At 41.0% G+C, this 18,952-nt stretch overlaps 1 protein-coding gene across 5 annotated transcripts in view; it reads right to left on the bottom strand.

The window, feature by feature from the left end:
- The window catches only part of ANKS1B (ankyrin repeat and sterile alpha motif domain containing 1B), a 1,177,049-nt gene extending 1,158,612 nt beyond the window's left edge, over positions 1-18,437 (bottom strand). For all 5 annotated transcript variants that reach the window (XM_053582560.1, XM_053582555.1, XM_053582557.1 and 2 more), the window contains exon 1: positions 17,883-18,437. In XM_053582560.1, the coding sequence (XP_053438535.1) occupies positions 17,883-18,016 (134 nt within the window). In that variant the 5' untranslated portion in view covers positions 18,017-18,437. The remainder of the gene's footprint in view (positions 1-17,882) is intronic.
- Positions 18,438-18,952: the final 515 nt, after the last annotated feature.

The following is an 18,952-nucleotide window of genomic DNA, read 5'->3' as shown; positions in this document are numbered from 1 at the left end:
TGGTGACCAGTAATACTCCAAAAAGTAAGCAGAAAAGAGCAATCTTCTAACTCTAGGATCTGAGAAAGACCAGCTGCATGATATCACTGCTAATGGCTTGCTTGGGTGCCTATAGTTACATCATTAAAGACTGAGGCTAACACAACGCACCTAAAGAAATGACCAATTACAATGCTAACATCCCAGAGTTTCCATTCAAATAAAGATACTCAGGAAATTTATAATGAAGACGTATAATAATGAATGTTTAATTTATTGAATATTTAAACTATTTCTTGCATTGCCATCAATGTCTTAGTAATAACAACAACAGAAGTAAGCTTTTCTTGTTGTTGTTGAGACAGAGTCTCATTTTGCCACCCTTAGTAAGTGCTGTAGTATCACAGCTCACAGCAACCTCAAACTCTTGGGCTCAAGTGATTCTCTTGCCTCAGCCTCCTGAGTAGCTGGGACTACAGGTGCCCACCACAATACCTGTCTAATTTTAGAGATGGGGTCTTGCTCTTGCTCAGGCTGGTCTCCAACTCCTGAGCTCAAGCAATCTACCCAGCTCAGCCTCCCAGAGTGCTAGGGTGATAGGTGTGAGCCACCGCGCCCGGCCATAAAAGAAAGCATTGTTAATCCCTCCTATGTGACAGGAACTGCACTAGGTATTTTACATAAATTACCTTTACTTCCTACACCTCTACAAGATAGATATTACCATCCCCTCTTGATAAATAAGAAGACTGAAGCCCAAAGAAGTTAAACAACTTGCCTGGGACACAGGCAACTTGCACATGCCCATTCAGGGACAGAGTATGCATTCAAACTCCAGACTTGGACTTTTTCCACTACATTCCGGTATTTCTTTCATGCATGTCACTTATACTATTCTGGAAAATGGAGATCAATGGCATGAGGGAATAAAATGCAAGAGAGAAAACTTCTTATTGGTGCTGGGTGAAACTGAATAGGAGTTCTGGGTTCCAAGAAGAGGAAGCCCCAAAACGCCTCAGAACCAAGAAAGGAAGGGAAAGCCTCAGCAAAGGGACAAAGGGCACGGGAAGGGGGCAGGAGACGGTTCTAAGGACAAACCGCCCATTTCTCAGTGTTTCTGCAGAGCCTGACACTGGAGTTGACATCGTCTCCAAGTTAATAATGAGCTCCATTAAAGCCACGGACTCAGATTTATTGGCCTGAAAGAGATGGGTCATAAAGCTCATCAAATGAGGACCGTGTGAACAATGTATCTTTCTTCTGTGAGAGAGAAGAAACAGGCAAAAATAAACCCCAGTCATCTGGAGAGATGGGATGGACGAGTTATTAAAATATCTTTAATAACGAACTGATACCAGAAGTTAGACAATATCAAGCACCCAAAATTTCTTGGGTAAAACAATTCCACGGTTTTAAAGTGAAACTGACAAAGAAATATTTTGAAACATCATTAACTAACTGATTTTAACACTCAATTCAGTCTACTATTTATGTGCTAGTGAGGAACAAATTTAAAGCCAAATACTGACAATAGTGTGAAACTGTATAACAACATTGAGAACCATGTAGGAACTGAAAAGTTTATTATATAATTTTACAGAAAATGTACTATTTAGATACTGGAAATATACTGTATATTTTCATGTATATTAGCCCATGATATGCATTGATCCCTGTGGAATTAGGAAGCAATATAACACAATAAAAAAAATGTCTGGAGTCAGAAATAACCTGAATTTGAATCTTGGTTCTTTTTCTTTGGGGCATGTTATTCAATTTTTCTGATATTTTAACCCATAAATTAAAATGGGATTAGTAATAAAGATCCTGCAAGACTGTTGTGAAGACTGGATACAAAGCATGCAAAGCAGTTTGCATGGCACCTGGGACACTAATAATACTAGCAATTCCACTTCTGGAAGTGTAACCTAAGAATGTAATTTTATAGAAAAATTAGTTCATAGTATAACGTTCATAACATTACCTATAATAACAATAAAGTCAAAAAGCATCCAAGTATCTAGCATTAAAGGAATGGTAAGGTAACAATAGTATACACACCGGATCAGTGGTTCTCAAACTATAGTGCACATAATCAATGGTCCCCAAACTATCTGGTACCAGGGACTGGTTTCATGGAAGATCATTTTTCCACAGATGGGGGTGGTGCTATGAATCTGCAAGAAATTGATGTATTATGGTCTCTGTGCAGCCAAACCTCTCTGTTAATGATACTCTGTATTTGCATCCGCTCCCCAGTGCCAGCATCACCGTCCCAGCTCCAACTCAGGTCATCAGACATGAGAGTCTTGCAGGGAGCACTCAACACAACCTAGATCCCTCCCATGGGTAGTATATGGGAGGGTTCACACCCCTGGTCTGATGGGGGCAGAGCTCAGGCCGAGGTGCAAATGGTGAGGATCAGGTGTAAATGCAAATGAACCTTCAGTCACTTACCAGCCACTCACCTCCTGCCGTGTGCTATGGGGATTGGAGCCATAGCACATAGGAATTACCTAGGGAAGTCTGTAAAATGCATATTTCCAGGCCTTATACTAAGCAATTCTTATAGTTTGAATATTCAAAACTACTCAGAAATCTTAGCATGAGACCAAGAAGCACATATGTTTAACAAATGACCGTAGGTGTTTCTGATGGAGGAGGTCTATGAAAATTATGCATTACATGCAACTATCATGCTATTAAAAACGATGAAGTAGGAACTGAAAACATTTATGATACATCATTAAATGAGAAATTCGGGATCCAAACTTCCATGCTTTATCTGATAAGTGCATTAAACATGTGTGCAAAAAACATGTTTTTAGCAATAAATTAAAAGTGATTTTTTAATCTTTAACTCAAATTTTTAAAACAGTTGTGCACTATCATAATGAATAACTATACATTAAAAATTGGGGAAAAAAAATCAATGGATCCCCATGGCCTTGAATATAAAGTTTAAACTCCTTAAAGCAGCACAAAGTCCCTCAATTTCCAGATTCATCCCGTGTCCAGGCTCCAAACCAAACCACTTATCCTACCCCACATTATATTCTACCTTTTCACACACCATTATTGAATATACTCTGCCTTCTATCTGAAATGTTCTTTCTCCAAACTTGTCAGTCTGGAAAAGTCCTATTCATCCTACGAGATTCAGATATCACCTCCTCTCTGCAGTTTCCCCGAGTCCTCCAGGTAGAATTAAGGGTGCCTCCTCCTTGCTTCTAGCGTTCCTATAGCTTTGCTGGGTACTCCCATCACCACACAGACCACACTGGACTTTATCTGCTTGTTTATATATTTGCCCCCATCATTCTACAAGTACTTGGGGTAGGTAGAGATGATCTCATTCAATTTTAGAATCTACAAGGTACTACTCAATGAATACTTGTTAGAATTGTAAGTGACCACCCTTTATTATCACTGTTCTAAGTTACCAGTTCTCTATAAAATTCTGAGTGTCTTGTTGGTTGTGTAGTATTTGGTTCGCTGATTAATGAGTCTTGGTTTCTGTTGTTTGTTTGTTTGAGGCAGAGTCTCACTTGTCACCCTTGGTAGAGTGCGATGGCCTCATTGCTCACAGCAACCTCAAACTCATGGGCTTAGGTAATCCTCTTGCCTCAGCCTCCCAAGTAGTCGGGGCTACAGGCACCCACCGCTATGCCCAGCTATTTTTAGAGATGGGGTCTTGCTGTTACCCAGGCTGGTCTTGAACACCTGAGCACAAGCAATCCACCTGCCTTGGCCTCTCAGACTGCTAGGATTATAGGTGTCAACCATCATACCTGGCCCCAATTAACAAGGCTTGTAGGGACACCTAACGTATAGCATAAAACAAACCAGTGAAAACCTTTTTTAAAACAGTTTAACCATAGCTTGTAATTCTTCACTTTTTCTGACTGTGTCTTCAAAGTTCTAACAGTCTTCAGAATAACAGACTGCTCTGGGGAATAGACAAAGTAAACCAAAAGGAAATAACTCTGTTCTGGGCTGCCACCCTGCAGAACTTTGCCAAGCCAAAGGATGTCCCTGCACAATTCTTGCCCCTTCCCCCAAACACTCCCACTGACGCCCATGTCTCAAAATACAGCAGTATTACAAGTACAACACTAGCAGCAAAATAACTATGCAAAACACAGATACTGGTGTAAGTATAGCAGTTTTTTAGTATATTCAAAACACTAGATACCATCTTTAGCATATTTGTATGATACACAAGACATTTCAAATGCAGATTACTAACTAGAGGTAGCAAACAAGAACACAAAGTGGCTAACAGTAAATCAGGCAAAAAAGAAAAAAAGAAGAAAACCTAATGTGGAAAAATGTTAATTAGATTCTGGGATCAGAACCTCAAGTGCCTCCCCTTTCTCCCCTACGCAGTGAAACTTAAGTTTAACAAATAACCTAGATACTGAAGCCAACCTGCCACATAACATTTTTTTAAATAAAAATAAAATGCATTGGCTCAGCGCCCATAGCTCAGTGAGTAGGGCGCCAGCCACATACATCGAAGCTGGTGGGTCCGAGCCCCGTCCAGGCCTGCTAAACAACAATGACAACAGCAAACAAAAAATAGCCAGGTATTGGAGTGGCCGCCTGTAGTCCCAGCTACTTGGGAGGCTGAGGCAAGAGAATGGCTGAAGCCCAGGAGTTGGAGGTTGCTGTGAGCTGTGATGCCACAGCACTCTACCGAGGGTGACACAGGGAAACTCTGTCTCAAAAAATAAAATAAAATGCATTTTAAAAAACTTTTTTTTTCTTTTTTATTAAATCATAGCTGTGTACATTGATATGATCATGGGGCATCATTCACTAGTTTCACAGACCATTTCCCAAGTTTCACATATACCTTGTAAGATGCACTGCTGGTGTAATCCCACCAATCCCCTTCCCTCTACCCACCTCCCCCCTCCCTCACCTCCCTTTCCCCCTTCCCCCTATTCTTAGGTTATAACTGGGTTATAGCTTTCGTGTGAAAACCCTAAATTAGTTTCATAGTAGGGCTGAGTACATTGGGTACTTTTTCTTCCATTCTTGAGATACTTTACTAAGAAGAATATGTTCCAGCTCCATCCATGTAAACATGAAAGAGGTAAAGTCTCCATCTTTCTTTAAGGGTGAATAATATTCCATGGTGTACATGTACCACAATTTATTAATCGTGGATCGATGGGCACTTGGGCTTCTTCCATGACTTAGCAATTATGAATTGAGCTGCAATAAACATTCTGGTACAAATATCTTTGTTATGATGTGATTTTTGGTCTTCTGGGTATATGCCCAGTAGAGGGATTACAGGATTGAATGGCAGATCTATTTTTAGATCTCTAAGTGTTCTCCATATCTCTTTCCAAAAGGAATGTATTAATTTGCATTCCCACCAGCAGTGCAAAAGTGTTCCCTTTTCTCCACATCCGCGCCAACATCTCTGGTCTTGGGATTTTGTGATATAGGCTAGTCTCACTGGAGTTAGATGGTATCTCAAAGTAGTTTTGATTTGCATTTCTCTGATGATTAAAGATGATGAGCATTTTTTCATATGTCTGCAGGCCGCGCGCCTGTCTTCTTCAGAGAAGTTTCTCTTCAAATCCCTTGCCCAGCCTGTGATGGGATCCCTTGTTCTATTCTTGCTAATGCATTTGAGTTCTCTGTGGATTCTGGTTATTAAACCTTTGCTAAAATGTCTATACTACCCAAAGCAATATATAATTTCAATGCAATCCCTATTAAAGCTCCCCTGTCATACTTTAAAGATCTTGAAAAAACAATACTTCGTTTTATATGGAATCAGAAAAAACCTCGAATAGCCAAGACATTACTCAGAAATAAAAACAAAGCAGGAGGAATTACACTACCAGACCTCAGACTATACTACAAATTGATAGTGATCAAAACAGCATGGTATTGGCACAAAAACAGAGAAGTAGATGTCTGGAACAGAATAGAGAACCAAGAGATGAATCCAGCTACTTACCGTTATTTAATCTTTGACAAGCCAATTAAAAACATTCAGTGGGAAAAAGATTCCCTATTTAACAAATGGTGCTGGGTAAACTGGCTGGCAACCTGTAGAAGACTGAAAGTTGACCCACACCTTTCACCATTAACTAAGATAGACTCTCACTGGATCAAAGATTTAAACTTGAGACATGAAACTATAAAAATACTAGAGGAGAGTGCAGGGAAAACCCTTGAAGAAATCAGGCTGGGCGAGTATTTTATGAGGAGGACCCCCCAGCAATTGAAGCAGCTTCAAAAATACACTACTGGGACCTGATCAAACTAAAAAGCTTCTGCACAACCAAGAACACAGTAAGTAAAGTAAGCAGACAGCCTTCAGAATGGGAGAAGATATTTGCATTTTAAAAAACTTAAACCTAAAACCACATTGAATATTAAAGGTGCTATACAATCTTACTCCATATCTCTGTCACCTACAATTTTGTAATAAATCTACATTCTGGTTATTGCACTTTACTTTATTGCACTTCACAGATCCGGCACTTCTTACAAAGTGAAGGTTAATGGCAACAATGTATCTAACAAGTCCATCAGCACCATTTCGCCAAGGACACGTGCTCCTCCCTTTATGTCACAATATTTCAAACTTTTTCATTCTTATTGTACCTGTTTTGGTGATTGGTGATCTTGATGCTACTACTGCAATGGTTTGGGGTTTCCACAAACCACACTTAAAAAACTTAATTGATAAACGCCGTGTGCATTCTACTCTGCCAATGGCGGTTCTCCCGTTTCTCTTCCTCTCCGTGGGCCTCCCTGTTCCCTGGACACACAATACATATTGAAATGAGGCCAGTTAATAATCCTGCAATGAACTCTTCAGTGCTCAAGTGGAAGGAAGAGTCACGCATCTCTCACTTCAAATCAAAAGCTGAAATCATTAAGCTTAGTGAGGAGGGCATGTCAAAAGTCAAGACAGGCCAAAAGCTGGGCCTCTCCTGCCAGTTAGCCAAACTGTGAATGTAAAGGAAAAGTTCTTGAAAGCAATTAAGAGAGCTACTCCAGGGAACACAGAACGCTAAGGGAGGGAAAGAGCCTGCTGCCACTACAGAGACCACCTGAGTGGTCTGGGTAGAAGATCAAACCAGCCAACCAACATTGCCTTATGCCAAGGCCTAATCCAGGACAAGGCTCTAACTCTCTTCAATTCTATGAAGGCTAAGTGAGGTGAGGAAGCTACAGAAGAAAAGCTTGAAGCTGAAGAGGTCCATGAGGTTTAAGGAAAGAAGCCACCTCCATAACATAAGAAAGCATCATGCAAGTGCTGATGTCAAAGCTGCAGCAAGTTATCCAGAAGATCTATCTAAGATAATGGATGCAGGTGGCTAACGCTAACCAACAGATTTTCAGTATAGATGAAACCACTTTCTACTAGAAAAAGATATCACCTAAGTCCTTGTACCTAGAGAGGAAAAGTCAGTACCTGGCTTCAAAGCTCCAAAGGAGAGGCGGACCCTCTCGTTAGGAGCTAACGCAGCTGGTGACGTTCTGTTGCTCATTACTCTTTCCAAAACTCCTCAGGCCCTTATGAATTATGCTAAAGTTACTCTGTCTCTGCTCTATAGGCTGGATGACAGCACGTCTGTTAATAGTATGGGTTACTAAATAGTTTAAGCCCACTGTTGAGACCTACTGCTCAGAAAAATATATATATATATATACTCCTTTCAAAACATTATTGCTCATTGACAATGCACTTAATCACCCAAGAGCTCTTCAGGAGATATACAAGAGAATAGTGCTGCTTTCATGCCTGCTAACACAAAGTCCATTCTACAGCCCATGCACGAAAGAGTAATTTTGACTTTCAAGTCTTATTATTTAAGAAACTCATATTGTAAGGCTGGAACCATAGATAGTGATCCCTCTAAGAAATATGTGGGCAAAGTAAATTGAAAACCTTGGAGGAAGGATCCACCATCCTAGATGAAGAGGTAAATCATATCAACATCAACCTAAGTTTGGAAGAAGCTGATTCCAACCCCCATGGGTGACGTCGAGGGTTTCGAGACTTCAGTGGAGGAGGTAACTGCAGATGTGGGGCAAACAGCAGGAGAACCAGAATTGGAAGGAGAAACTGGAGATGTGGCTTGAAGGGCCGTGATCTCACGATCGAACTTGAATGAATGAGTTGCTTCTCACGCATGAGTAAGGAAAGTCCTTTCTTGAGATGGAATATCCTGCTGGTGAAGAACTGGGAGTGTCGAAATGACAACAAAGGTTTTCGAACATGACATAAAGTTAATTGATAATGCAGTGGCGGCATTAGAGAGGATTAATTCCAACCTTGAAAAAAGTTGTACTGTAGGCAAAACACGACACGTACCAAATGGCATCACACGCTACAATGAAATCTTCCAGAAAAGGAAGAATCAATTGGTGCAGCGAACTTCACCTTTGTCTTATTTTAAGAAATTGCCACAGCCACCCCTTCAGGAACCACCTTCAGCAACCACCACCCTGACCAGTCAGCAGCCACCAACAGTGAGGCAAGACCCTCCACTAGTAAAGAGATTATACCTTGCCAAAGGCTGGTTAGCATTTTTTAGCAAAAAAGTATTTTTAAAAATGTACATTGTTACATTAGACATTATGCTATTGCGCACTTAACAGACTACTGTATAGTAAACATATCTCTTATATGCACTGGGAAATCAAAAACTTCGTGCCACTCATTATATTGTGGTGGTCTGGAACCAAACCCACGATTTCTCTGAGGTATACCTGTACACCTAAGGAATAAATTCTGATACAGGTAAATAATATACTATATATTTTTATCTCAAATGGTTGTATACAAACCAATAAAAAGTCCTAGGGACTAAATAAGTAACAAAAAGTAAAGCCTTTTCTATCATAACCATATGCCATCTCATTTCTCATATTTCAAATCAAATCCCCCTTTCCCCTGCTGCCTTTAAGAAGATAGGACTGGAGTTGAGCACAGTGGGAGGCACCTGTAGTCCCAGCTATCTAGGAGGCTGACACAGGAGAACTTTAGCCTAGGATTTCAAGACCAACCAGAGCAACATTGCCAGACCCCTTATCAATATTAAAAAAAAAAAAAAAATCTTAAAAGGAAGGAAAGAAAGAAGGATTAATGATCATCTTTATCCAACACCCTCTCCTTTACAAACCTGGCAAATCTACTCCATTAGTTCTGCCAGGAGAGCTCCACAGCTTTACTACCCTGTTTCCCCGAAAACAGTGTCTTATTTTAAGGTGTGCTCCCAAAGATGCGCTAGGTCTTATTTTCAGGGGACGTCTTACCTTTCCTGTGAGTAGGTCTTATTTTCGGAGGATGTCTTATTTTCAGGGAAACAGGGTATTTTGACCTAACAGTTTGTTGCCTCTAAATGAAAATGTTAAAGGAGCTTCCTCTTTATAAAAGCTTTACCGATCAATTACAACTTCACAATGAATTGTCAGTTTCCACAAGTATTTGGTGGCTGGGTAAAATTAGGAAAGAGATGAGGGGGCACTGGGTCCGTGAGGGTAGAGAAGCCATTAACATGGAGATAGCCAAGAACCTAGAAATGATGAAATCAAATTCTGTGAACTCACCAACTCTGAAGGTCTACTTCTTTTTTTTTTTAATTAATTTATTATTATTGTTAAATCATAGCTGTGTACATTAGGGCAATCAAGGGGTACAATGTGCTGGTTTCATATACAATCTGAAATATTCTCATCAAACTGTGCAACGTAGCCTTCATGGCATTTTCTTAGCTACTGTATGTAGGCATTTGTATTCTGCATTTAGTAAGTTTCGCCTGTACCCATTCTAAGACGCCCCATAGGTGTGGCCCCATCCTTCTTAACCTGCACAACCCATCCTAGTACTACTCCTCACACAAAATCCGCTTCCCCTTAGGAGAAGGACAGCTGGCACAAAAACTAGAGACAGTATGAACTTGTAGTAATGAGAAAAGAGAAGAGGTTTTTTTCCTAGACAAAGAGATCTAGGCAGGGAGGGTTAAAGGAAATGTGGCATATGGAACAGAAATACCACACAGGCAGAAGGAAATGAAGTCGTCTGTCTCTGACCAAGTCCATCAGTTAAGAGTTGACCCAGTTTGATCAAAGAATGGTAATGAGTCTAAGCAGTTAGTTTCAGCCTCACTCAACTAGAATAAACCATTTAAAATAAAGCTGCTCTCGTAACACAGCAGAATCCAAATAACCCTAAAGTAGCCACTGAATCAAAGTTCTATTTTACAGCTAGATCCCTATGCCATTTAATAAGAAAATACTGTTCACAAGAAATAGATCCAAGGCTGAACAGTCTTAGTAAAAGAAGCTGAGTGTCTTGGTCCATTTTGCATTGCTGTAACAGAAACCTAAGACTGGGTACTACACAAGCAATACAAGTGTATTTGGCTTATAATTACAGAGGCTGGGAAGTCCAAGAGCATGATACCATTTTTGCTTGGCATTTGTTAAGGACCTTCTTGTGACATCCCACAAAGAAAGAAAAAGGGCAAATAAGAGTGCAAGACAGAGAGGAAATTGCACTGAACTCAACCTTTTATCAGAAACTTCCCATGATTACAAACCCATTCCTGCAATCAAAGCATTAATCCCTTCCCAGGGGCAGAGCCCTGCTGTAATCACCTCTTAAACATCCTACCTCTTAACCCTGTCACGATGACAATTAAATTTCAACCTGAGTTTTGGAGGCAACCTTCATATCACAGCACTGTGAAAAACAAAATTTGTATTTGACCATATTTTTTGACCCACCCTCAAAAATCAATTTCAAGCCTTACCTAGATATAACACACATGTAAAATTCACTTGCTGTCCTACTGATGCCAAAGAAGAAAAAAGGACTCTAAAAAGTTTCTAGATCTACACTACACCAAAAAATTCACGGGCTTTTCAACTGACATTGTGCCTCTGCCTATCAATGTGGTTTATATGACCACGTCATTACATACATGAGAAAGAATCGAAATGCAAATGAGTCTTCTGAGTAAGTTCCTGCTTTTTCAAATACATTCTTTTATATCACCATGTGATGAGTCGTCAAAGCATCATATTTTAATTAACTACAGCCATTCTGCAATATGTTCAAAATGGAAACCAGAGATAGACTAAAAAGCCTTAAATCGTAAATATCTTCATGTGCTATAGGTTGATATTAGTCTTTTCTTTTTCTTTTTTTTTTTTTTTTCAGTTTTGGCCAGGGCTGGGTTTGAACCTGCCACCTCCAGCATATGGGCCAGCGCCCTACTCCTTTGAGCCACAGGCACTGCCTGATATTAGTCTTTTCTAATGTTTGATTTGCATGATAGTCAGCTTCCGAATCTAGTTAAATAGTCAGGAATAATATTCTATAATAGGCTTCTTGATAGAATGTCCCAAAATTACCTCAAAGGTGCAATTAAGTCAATTATTTTGGTACGTAACTGAGCTAATCAAACTGTTTACTGTCACCTGAAAGGTTACATTGCTAAAGTCAGGACAGGCACTGCTAAAAGTTACAACCTTCTGCCTTAATGTCAGTGAAGACTTGCTCCCCCCGACATCAACTGGAAAGAATCACTGAGACAAGCTCTGCAATGTGACAAAGGACAGGCTCAGTAGTAGTCACTGGACGGTTGTCCTGGTTCACTACACATCACCCTCGCTGTTTTGAGGAGGGAGCTCAAAATGCTGTTTAGTGGAGAAAGGGGTCAAAACATTCCCTCTCCCCTCGCTGCACTCCCCAGCATGCAGCTGGCACCGCTCCCTCTGGCAGACGCAGCTCCTTGAACATAATGGTGCAATCACCACTTCAAACATCATTACTATCTAAAATAGATAACCCACTTGCAACTTAACTATTTTTATAGATATAACATTTTCATGGAGCTTAAAACTGCTCTATTTGTGATTTATTCCATTTAACCAATGTGGTTTCCCTGAGAGTTTCTTATAACAGAGTCTCAATAATCGTGATATCCCACATAGTTGTGAAAATGACAATACTGCCTCGTTGCCTCTTATCTCCTTGGACCCATCCCCAGAAACTTCACGAACTGAATCCTGAACCTGAAAAATTATAAGCTCTGGGCTTTCATGTCTTTGGTGACCAGAAGAGTATTTTCCCCCACTTCTTACTCATCTACTTTTTCACAAAGGGATCTTAAGTGGATTCTTTGTGTTTTATAAAAATTTACTAAGGACAATCTATATACTACTCAATTCTTGGAGGCATTAAGAAAATTAAGCAAATTGGAGACGTTAATACACTTTTATTGCTTTATTAAAATACAAATAATTCTCAATCCTAGACTTAGCACAAGATACTTAATATACAATTAAAAATGGAAATTATTTTTGTTTAGAATAAAAGGTAGTTGTGCCAAAGGAAGAGATGTTAAAGGATTTTGCAGCTGTTTCAATGAAAGACATCAGTTTTTTTAAAAATTGTAATTTCACATATAATCTTGTGGAAGATAAGGAAGGAGACAACCCAATTTGAGTGCTTTGATGAGCTCAGAGCTTTTCAGGATGTAAGGGGAGAGTGAGATAGTGAGGGCATAACTGTAAATGAACATGAAAGAGAAATATATACTTGTCTGGGAAAAATGCTAATTTCTCTTTTAGCCAAGTTCACTAAATTAACCTTAAGCTCTGACAGAAGAAAACTGCACATAGTTTTAGATCAGAAGAGAATTTTCTATGATATCTAACAGTGCCCAAAACCTGATGCTTCCTCGATTCTATTTGGTTTCTGTCTTCCCTATTGAGAACCATGCTCAAACCAGAAAGGATAAACAAATAATTTCGGGAGATTATTGAAGCTGCAAACAGAGATCAGAGGGGACACTTAGCTGAGTTAAGTGAGTGTAAGTAGGCAGACCTGGAAGAATTAGATGCAAAAGGATAGAAGGAATTTTCATCAACCGAGGGTCACGAATGGCTCACGACCAGAAACAAGCTACAAGAAAGTAGCCTGAGTCAACAAAGTAATCTGAGTCAACAAAGTAGTCTGAGTCAGGCAGGAGGCGGGGGGATATTTATAGACTTACTACTAAGGGATACATAGATCAAAGAAATGCCCTAAATATAAACAAAGCATGAATTTAGAAAGGCAACACATAAACTGGGTGCGGTAGCTTAGAGGTTAGCATGTTGGCCCTGCATATCATGGGTGGTGAGTTCAAATCTTTCCTGGGCCTGAGTAACAACAACAAAAAGGCAACAGATAAAAATACCTCTCAGTGTTCTCACAGGTATAGTAGAGACAAGCAGCTGACTGATATTTCTATTATATGGCCTCAGTGTTGATAGAAAGACCAAGCATAAGGATTGCTACTTTTAAATTTATCCTAAGCTAACCAGAGGTTCTTTAGGGATATATCATTGTGTGTTGAATTCCAATTATAGAAAACATGCTTATTATATCTTCAGATGATGCCCAGGAGTTAATATGCTGCAAGATGGACTCAAGCATCAGAAAGATCTAGACAGATTACAAATACAGGTTAAAATAAAAAAGATAAAATGTAATAGGAATAATTTAAGTTCGGCCAACACTTACAAATACCTGGTAGAGGAATCATGGTTTCACAGGCCATTGAAAAAGAAATTTATCTGGAAGTTTTAACTGACTATCTGCTCAGAGTAAGCCAACACTATTGCCTGGGTCAGAAAATCTGTCATGACCTGTAGGCAAGATTTAGATGAATAATAAGGAGCTTAGATCAATAATAATGAGATAATAATTTTATTATATGATGTCTTAATAGCTGTTATTTTGATTACACAATACCTGCTCACTGTAGAACACTGACCTTACCTTAACCCAAGTAATGAAAAAGAAAATAAAGACCACCCACAACTCCATCAGGAGAAGATATACTATCTTCTTCTTGGTGTTTTATTCCAGACTTCCTAGTGCGCATTGCAAATGTTCACACGTATTTTTCTTACAAAAATAGGATCATATCAAGAACGCTATTTTGTAACTTTTTTTTTTTTGTGGTTTATTTTTTTTTTTTTGAGACAGAGCCCCAAGCTGTCGCCCTGGGTAGAGTGCCATAGCATCACAGCTCACAGCACCTCCAACTCCTGAGCTTAAGCGAGCCTCTTGCCTCAGCCTCCCAAGTAGCTGGGAGTACAGGCACCCACCACAACACCCGGCTGTTTTTTCGTTGTAGTTGTCATTGTTGTTTTGCAGGTCCAGGCTGGGTTCAAACCTACCAGCTCTGGTGTATGTGGCTGGCACCTTAGCTGCTTGAGCTACAGGCACCAGCCTTTTTTTTTTTTTTTTTTTTTAATTTAACAGTATATCAAGCCCCAGTGAGTTCTAGACTGGTCAAGCAACACCCGGTGCCATTTGGTTCATTTCTAATCATATTTTAAGATGGTCATTGCAAAATTTGAGAATATGCATGGGAGGAAAAGAGGGTAGTGAAAAGTATGAAAATTTAAGTCCTTAAAACGTAAGTTCTATTGCCACATAAAAGGCTAATGGGAACAATAGTTTTTTTGTTTGTTTTTTGCACACAAAAAAGACTCATAAGAAAATAATACAGCTAAATACATACACATGAGAACCATGCAGGCCTGTGAATTAGTCTACTTTTTCCACCCACTGACCCATACAGCCAATCTAGTACCAATTGCTGGAAGTAACAGGTAGAGAGATTTCAGTTCAACAAAAAGATGATTTTTTTTTTTAATAATTAGAGCTGTAAAATATGGAAGGGATCAAATCATTGGAGGGTTTAATGGGGCAGGAATAATTGGCAAAGGCTGCTACAGAGAGGGAATTCCTGCACTAGGTGAGAAATTGAATGAAAGGTCCCCTTCTATTTGAAAATTCTGCAACTCTAATGGAAAACTTATTAAGGAAATTTACTCCCAGTACAATATGAAGCAAATCTTTGGTAACTAAGGCCTTAAGAACTAGAGTCAAATGCTTCAGAGCAGTATGAGAAATGAAAATACTAATGATGAACCCCTATGTGCTAATGCTTGACATGCACTATTTTGCATCTCATTTAATCCTTACGACAATGCTATATGGTAAGTACTATTACTATTTCCACTCCATAGAAAAGGATAATGAGACATAGAGAGGTTTTTATATTTATTCAAGGGCATTCTTTGTTTTGCTGAAACTTGCAGTGTTACCTGAGCATATCTAACTCCCCATCATATAGCTAATGCTCATTCAGTAGATATTATAATAAGTAATATCAACACCATCTTCACAAAAGTTCTTATCTAGTAAACCCTTAAGGGTAAATCATGACATTTTTTCATTAGGAAAAATATACCAACATTCAAGGATTTTTTTTGTGTGTGTGTGTGGTTTTTGGCCGGGGCTGGGTTTGAACCCACCACCTCCGGCATATGGAACCAGCACTCTACCCCTTTTAATTAAATTATTCATAGCAAAAGAAAATGTTTGGATAGGACTATGTAAATTGGTCATGTATCTTACACTTTTGTGAATAAAACAGATTCAATGAATAAGACTTAAAATGTGCTTAAAGCAAATTTGAATCACAGAATTTCAGATCTTTTCCATCTGTGAAGTAGGGGTGGACCTTTTAAGGTTGATATGAAGTGAATGAGGTAATAATATGTAAGCATTTAGCACAGGGTCTGGCACCAATAGTATACATCACAAGTAATAAAGCAAGGGGGGGAAGTGCCTAATCTATTCCATAATTCATTCCAAAACATTAAAAAATTTCAAACTATCATGTTTCATGCAGGAGGCACATTTTCCATTATCCCATAAATAAACTTCTGATGACAATCATTTATGCAATAAAATGACAAGTAAATAAAATGTGCTTTCTGAGGAAAAAGGGTACGTACAATTTCAACCCTCATGTTCTTCAATGACACTGCGTATTCAGTATGAGATAAATAGATGAAAGCTTAAAGGTTATTGGTCTTGTGATTTTTACAACTTAGTTCAACCCACTCTAATGAGCACATTTTTTTTAATGTTATTGTTTTCTTGTTGTTAGTAACAGAGTTACTACTGTTACTGGTCACAATGATACTTTTAGTGTTCATAACATCAAATAGTTGGTATTTCATTCCTAAAATGTGCTATCTATTCTTTTTTTTAAAAAATGACAGAAATGGATATTTAAAAGATGTTTGCCTTTGAGGTCTGTCACAAGGACAGACTTTTTAAGACATAATTAATTTCAGTAAAATTAACTGAAGTTCTCATTATTCTCAAAGAATTCTTTATCATTTTTCAAAAACAAAAGAATAGCTAATTTTGGGAAACCTCTTTCAGCTTTTTGGTTTCTAAACATAATTATTTTTATAACGGATGGATCAACTCCCAAATATTTTTATTTTACCTATAATGTAAAGCTGTAACTAGATAAATTGCCTTTATATAAAGTACTAAGAGCAATCATCAGGGCCGTAATCTGAAATCCATACACGTTGTCTATTTGTATTTGAAAGTTAAAATTTTTCAACAAAAGAGAACACTCAAGAGTGATCTTCCCTAAGACCTACTGAAAAAGTGTCCCATAAATATTCATTGTTCTGAAATGAACTATCATTCCAATAAAATGTCATTCTTAATGAGTGTATATGATAACATCTGACGCTTTTTTAAAATCCTGTCAACTATTTTCCACCTAAATTTGTTTCACTGTAATAGGAACTTTTCATTTTCCCTATTAGCCAGTCCTGTAATTAATTACACTGTCTGACCACTACAACCTATGAGAACTTGTATAAAGAACACAATGTTATCACCCAAAAGTTTGTATTAACCGCTGTCTAAAGGTAACACAGAACAGTTCATGAAAACCAAAAAAGAAAAAAAAATCGCTTGGGCTTTTAAAATTTTTCACAAGTATAGTTGGGTTGTCTAAGAGATGTTTTAAGATGAAGATATGAATGATGATTGATGCTTCCAAAAATATCCTGGATAAACTGAATGGCCATGATTTTAGAAACTGCAAAGCTTTCCTTGAATTTTGTCTGGTGAATGCGCTTCAAGCTGTCTCCCTCCCAGATGATTTCATTTGGCCATCAGTCCAACTTTTAAGTTAATAATTTCTCAAATATGCAAATCACCCCCTGCTAGTTCTAAGGTACTGCCTGCTGAATAAAGACCTTGACATTTTTTAAAATGTCATCTAAGAAAGATTTTCCAAGCAATATTAGTCTCACCTGAACATCTTCACATTTCAAGGCCTGCACCCTATTCCATACACACTATCCCAGTCTGGACCTGCTTCCCAATCTGGACGTGCCTCCTTCCCTCTGAGACAGAATAACCAAGTTTCGCTCGGCTGTGTCCAGGTAACCGAAAGTACGACGGGGGCTGCCTCACCTGCCTTATTAAGTTTACACACACGCTATACCGATGACACGTCATCAGAAGGTTCACTTGCTTCATTTTGTGGGATTATAACCCACTGCACAGCAAATGTCTTCTGCAAGAGACAGAGCAACCAGAGGGTTTTTCAGGGTAATTGCAAGCACTCAATAGCTTCTCTGCCAATTTCATTGAAATAGACAAAAAAAAAAAAAAGGCTGGGCTTGAAGCTGCAAATATGTAATAAACACTGGTGGGAAACGAGTGAAACGCCGATTTTTTTCAAACAACACTAGTCCATGTCCAAGTTCTGCACCAGAAGCTCAGAGAAAAGTAGCTTCCTGACGCATTGATGGAAGGCTATTTTAAAATTACTCAAAGAATCTAAGGCATCAGTCTGACTGGGAGGCTCATGCCTCCTCTCCACACACACAGTCTGTTTTCCTGCCTAATTTAAGAATGAATCGCTGGCAGCCGCCAGGTGCAGTAACCGTGAGGAGGAGGAGGAGGACGCGTATCCATCACCAGGCATAACGAGGTGAGCCAGCCCAAGCGCGCCCGGCCTTACCTGAGCAGATTAGACAGGGGCAGGGGGCCGGATCCGCCGCCCAGGATCCCTCCTTTCCTGCCAGACAGGAGTTTCTCCACCAGAGCCACATTTCCAGTGCGAGCAGCTTCCAGCAGCTCCTGGTCCTTCCCCATAGTCAGCCTCACACCGACTCCCCGCAGAGTCCTTTCCCCCGCGGGTCCTCCTCCCCACCCACCCCTACTCCCCCAAATCCAGGCCCCTCCTCGCCCCACCCTAAAATAATGCCCGAGCTTCAGCAGGAAGCGATCCCCGCAGCCCCGAGCTGGAGCCCCACTCTCTCCTCCGCTTCGGGGCGCAGCTTTTACAATGGGGCGCAGACCATGCCTGGGGAGGGGGGCCGGCCGAGCCCGGCGCCGCGACGCGCCCCCACAGCCACTCCCCTGAATCCCCGAGGCCTCGTTCCCGCGGGTGGGGCGTGAGGGGGTGGGGACTCGGGGTGCTTGTGAGGAGCGGGAGGAGGATGCTGAGGACTGAGGAGGTCGCGGGAGGAGGAGGAGGAGGCAGAGACGGTGCTCGCCCGAGCCGGAGCCGGAGCGCAGCGAATGCCCGCGGCGGCGGCGCCGGCCGCAGCCCTCGCGCCCTCGCGCCCGGCCCGGGCTGGCCTCGGCTCCCGCGCCCGGCCGGCTCGGCGGTTCCGCGGAGGCTGCGGGGAGAAGCGCGGCGGCGGCGGCGGAGCTCGGGCAGCCGCTGCCCGCGCCGGGGCAGGGCGGTGCGGGAGCCGCGGCGGGCGCGTGCGGGGGGCGGCCGAGGCCTGGCGCGCGGGGGGCGTGTGCGCGCCGGCAGGTGCAGCCCGCGGCCCGGCCCCGCTGGGCGGGGGAGGGGGCGGGGCGCCGCGCAGCTTTATCCCTGCCCTGGGGGACCGGGACCCCCGCGGCCTCCCTCCCTCCTCGGGGCTCCTCCGACCAGGTTTAACCGTGTGAGGACTGGAGTCCGCCGGCCCCGGCGCCACGCCTGGGGTGGGTCACGACGCGGGAGGAAAATCCTCCATGACGGGGACGGGGAGGCCAGGGACACCGGGAGGGGGCCCCTCCGCACCGCTGCCATCCGAG

The sequence above is a fragment of the Nycticebus coucang genome, chromosome 3 (genome assembly GCF_027406575.1).
Source record: "Nycticebus coucang isolate mNycCou1 chromosome 3, mNycCou1.pri, whole genome shotgun sequence".
Classification (NCBI taxonomy): domain Eukaryota; kingdom Metazoa; phylum Chordata; class Mammalia; order Primates; family Lorisidae; genus Nycticebus; species Nycticebus coucang.
The sequence above is the reverse complement of the archived record's forward strand: the minus strand, read 5'-3'. Positions and strand labels throughout refer to the sequence as shown.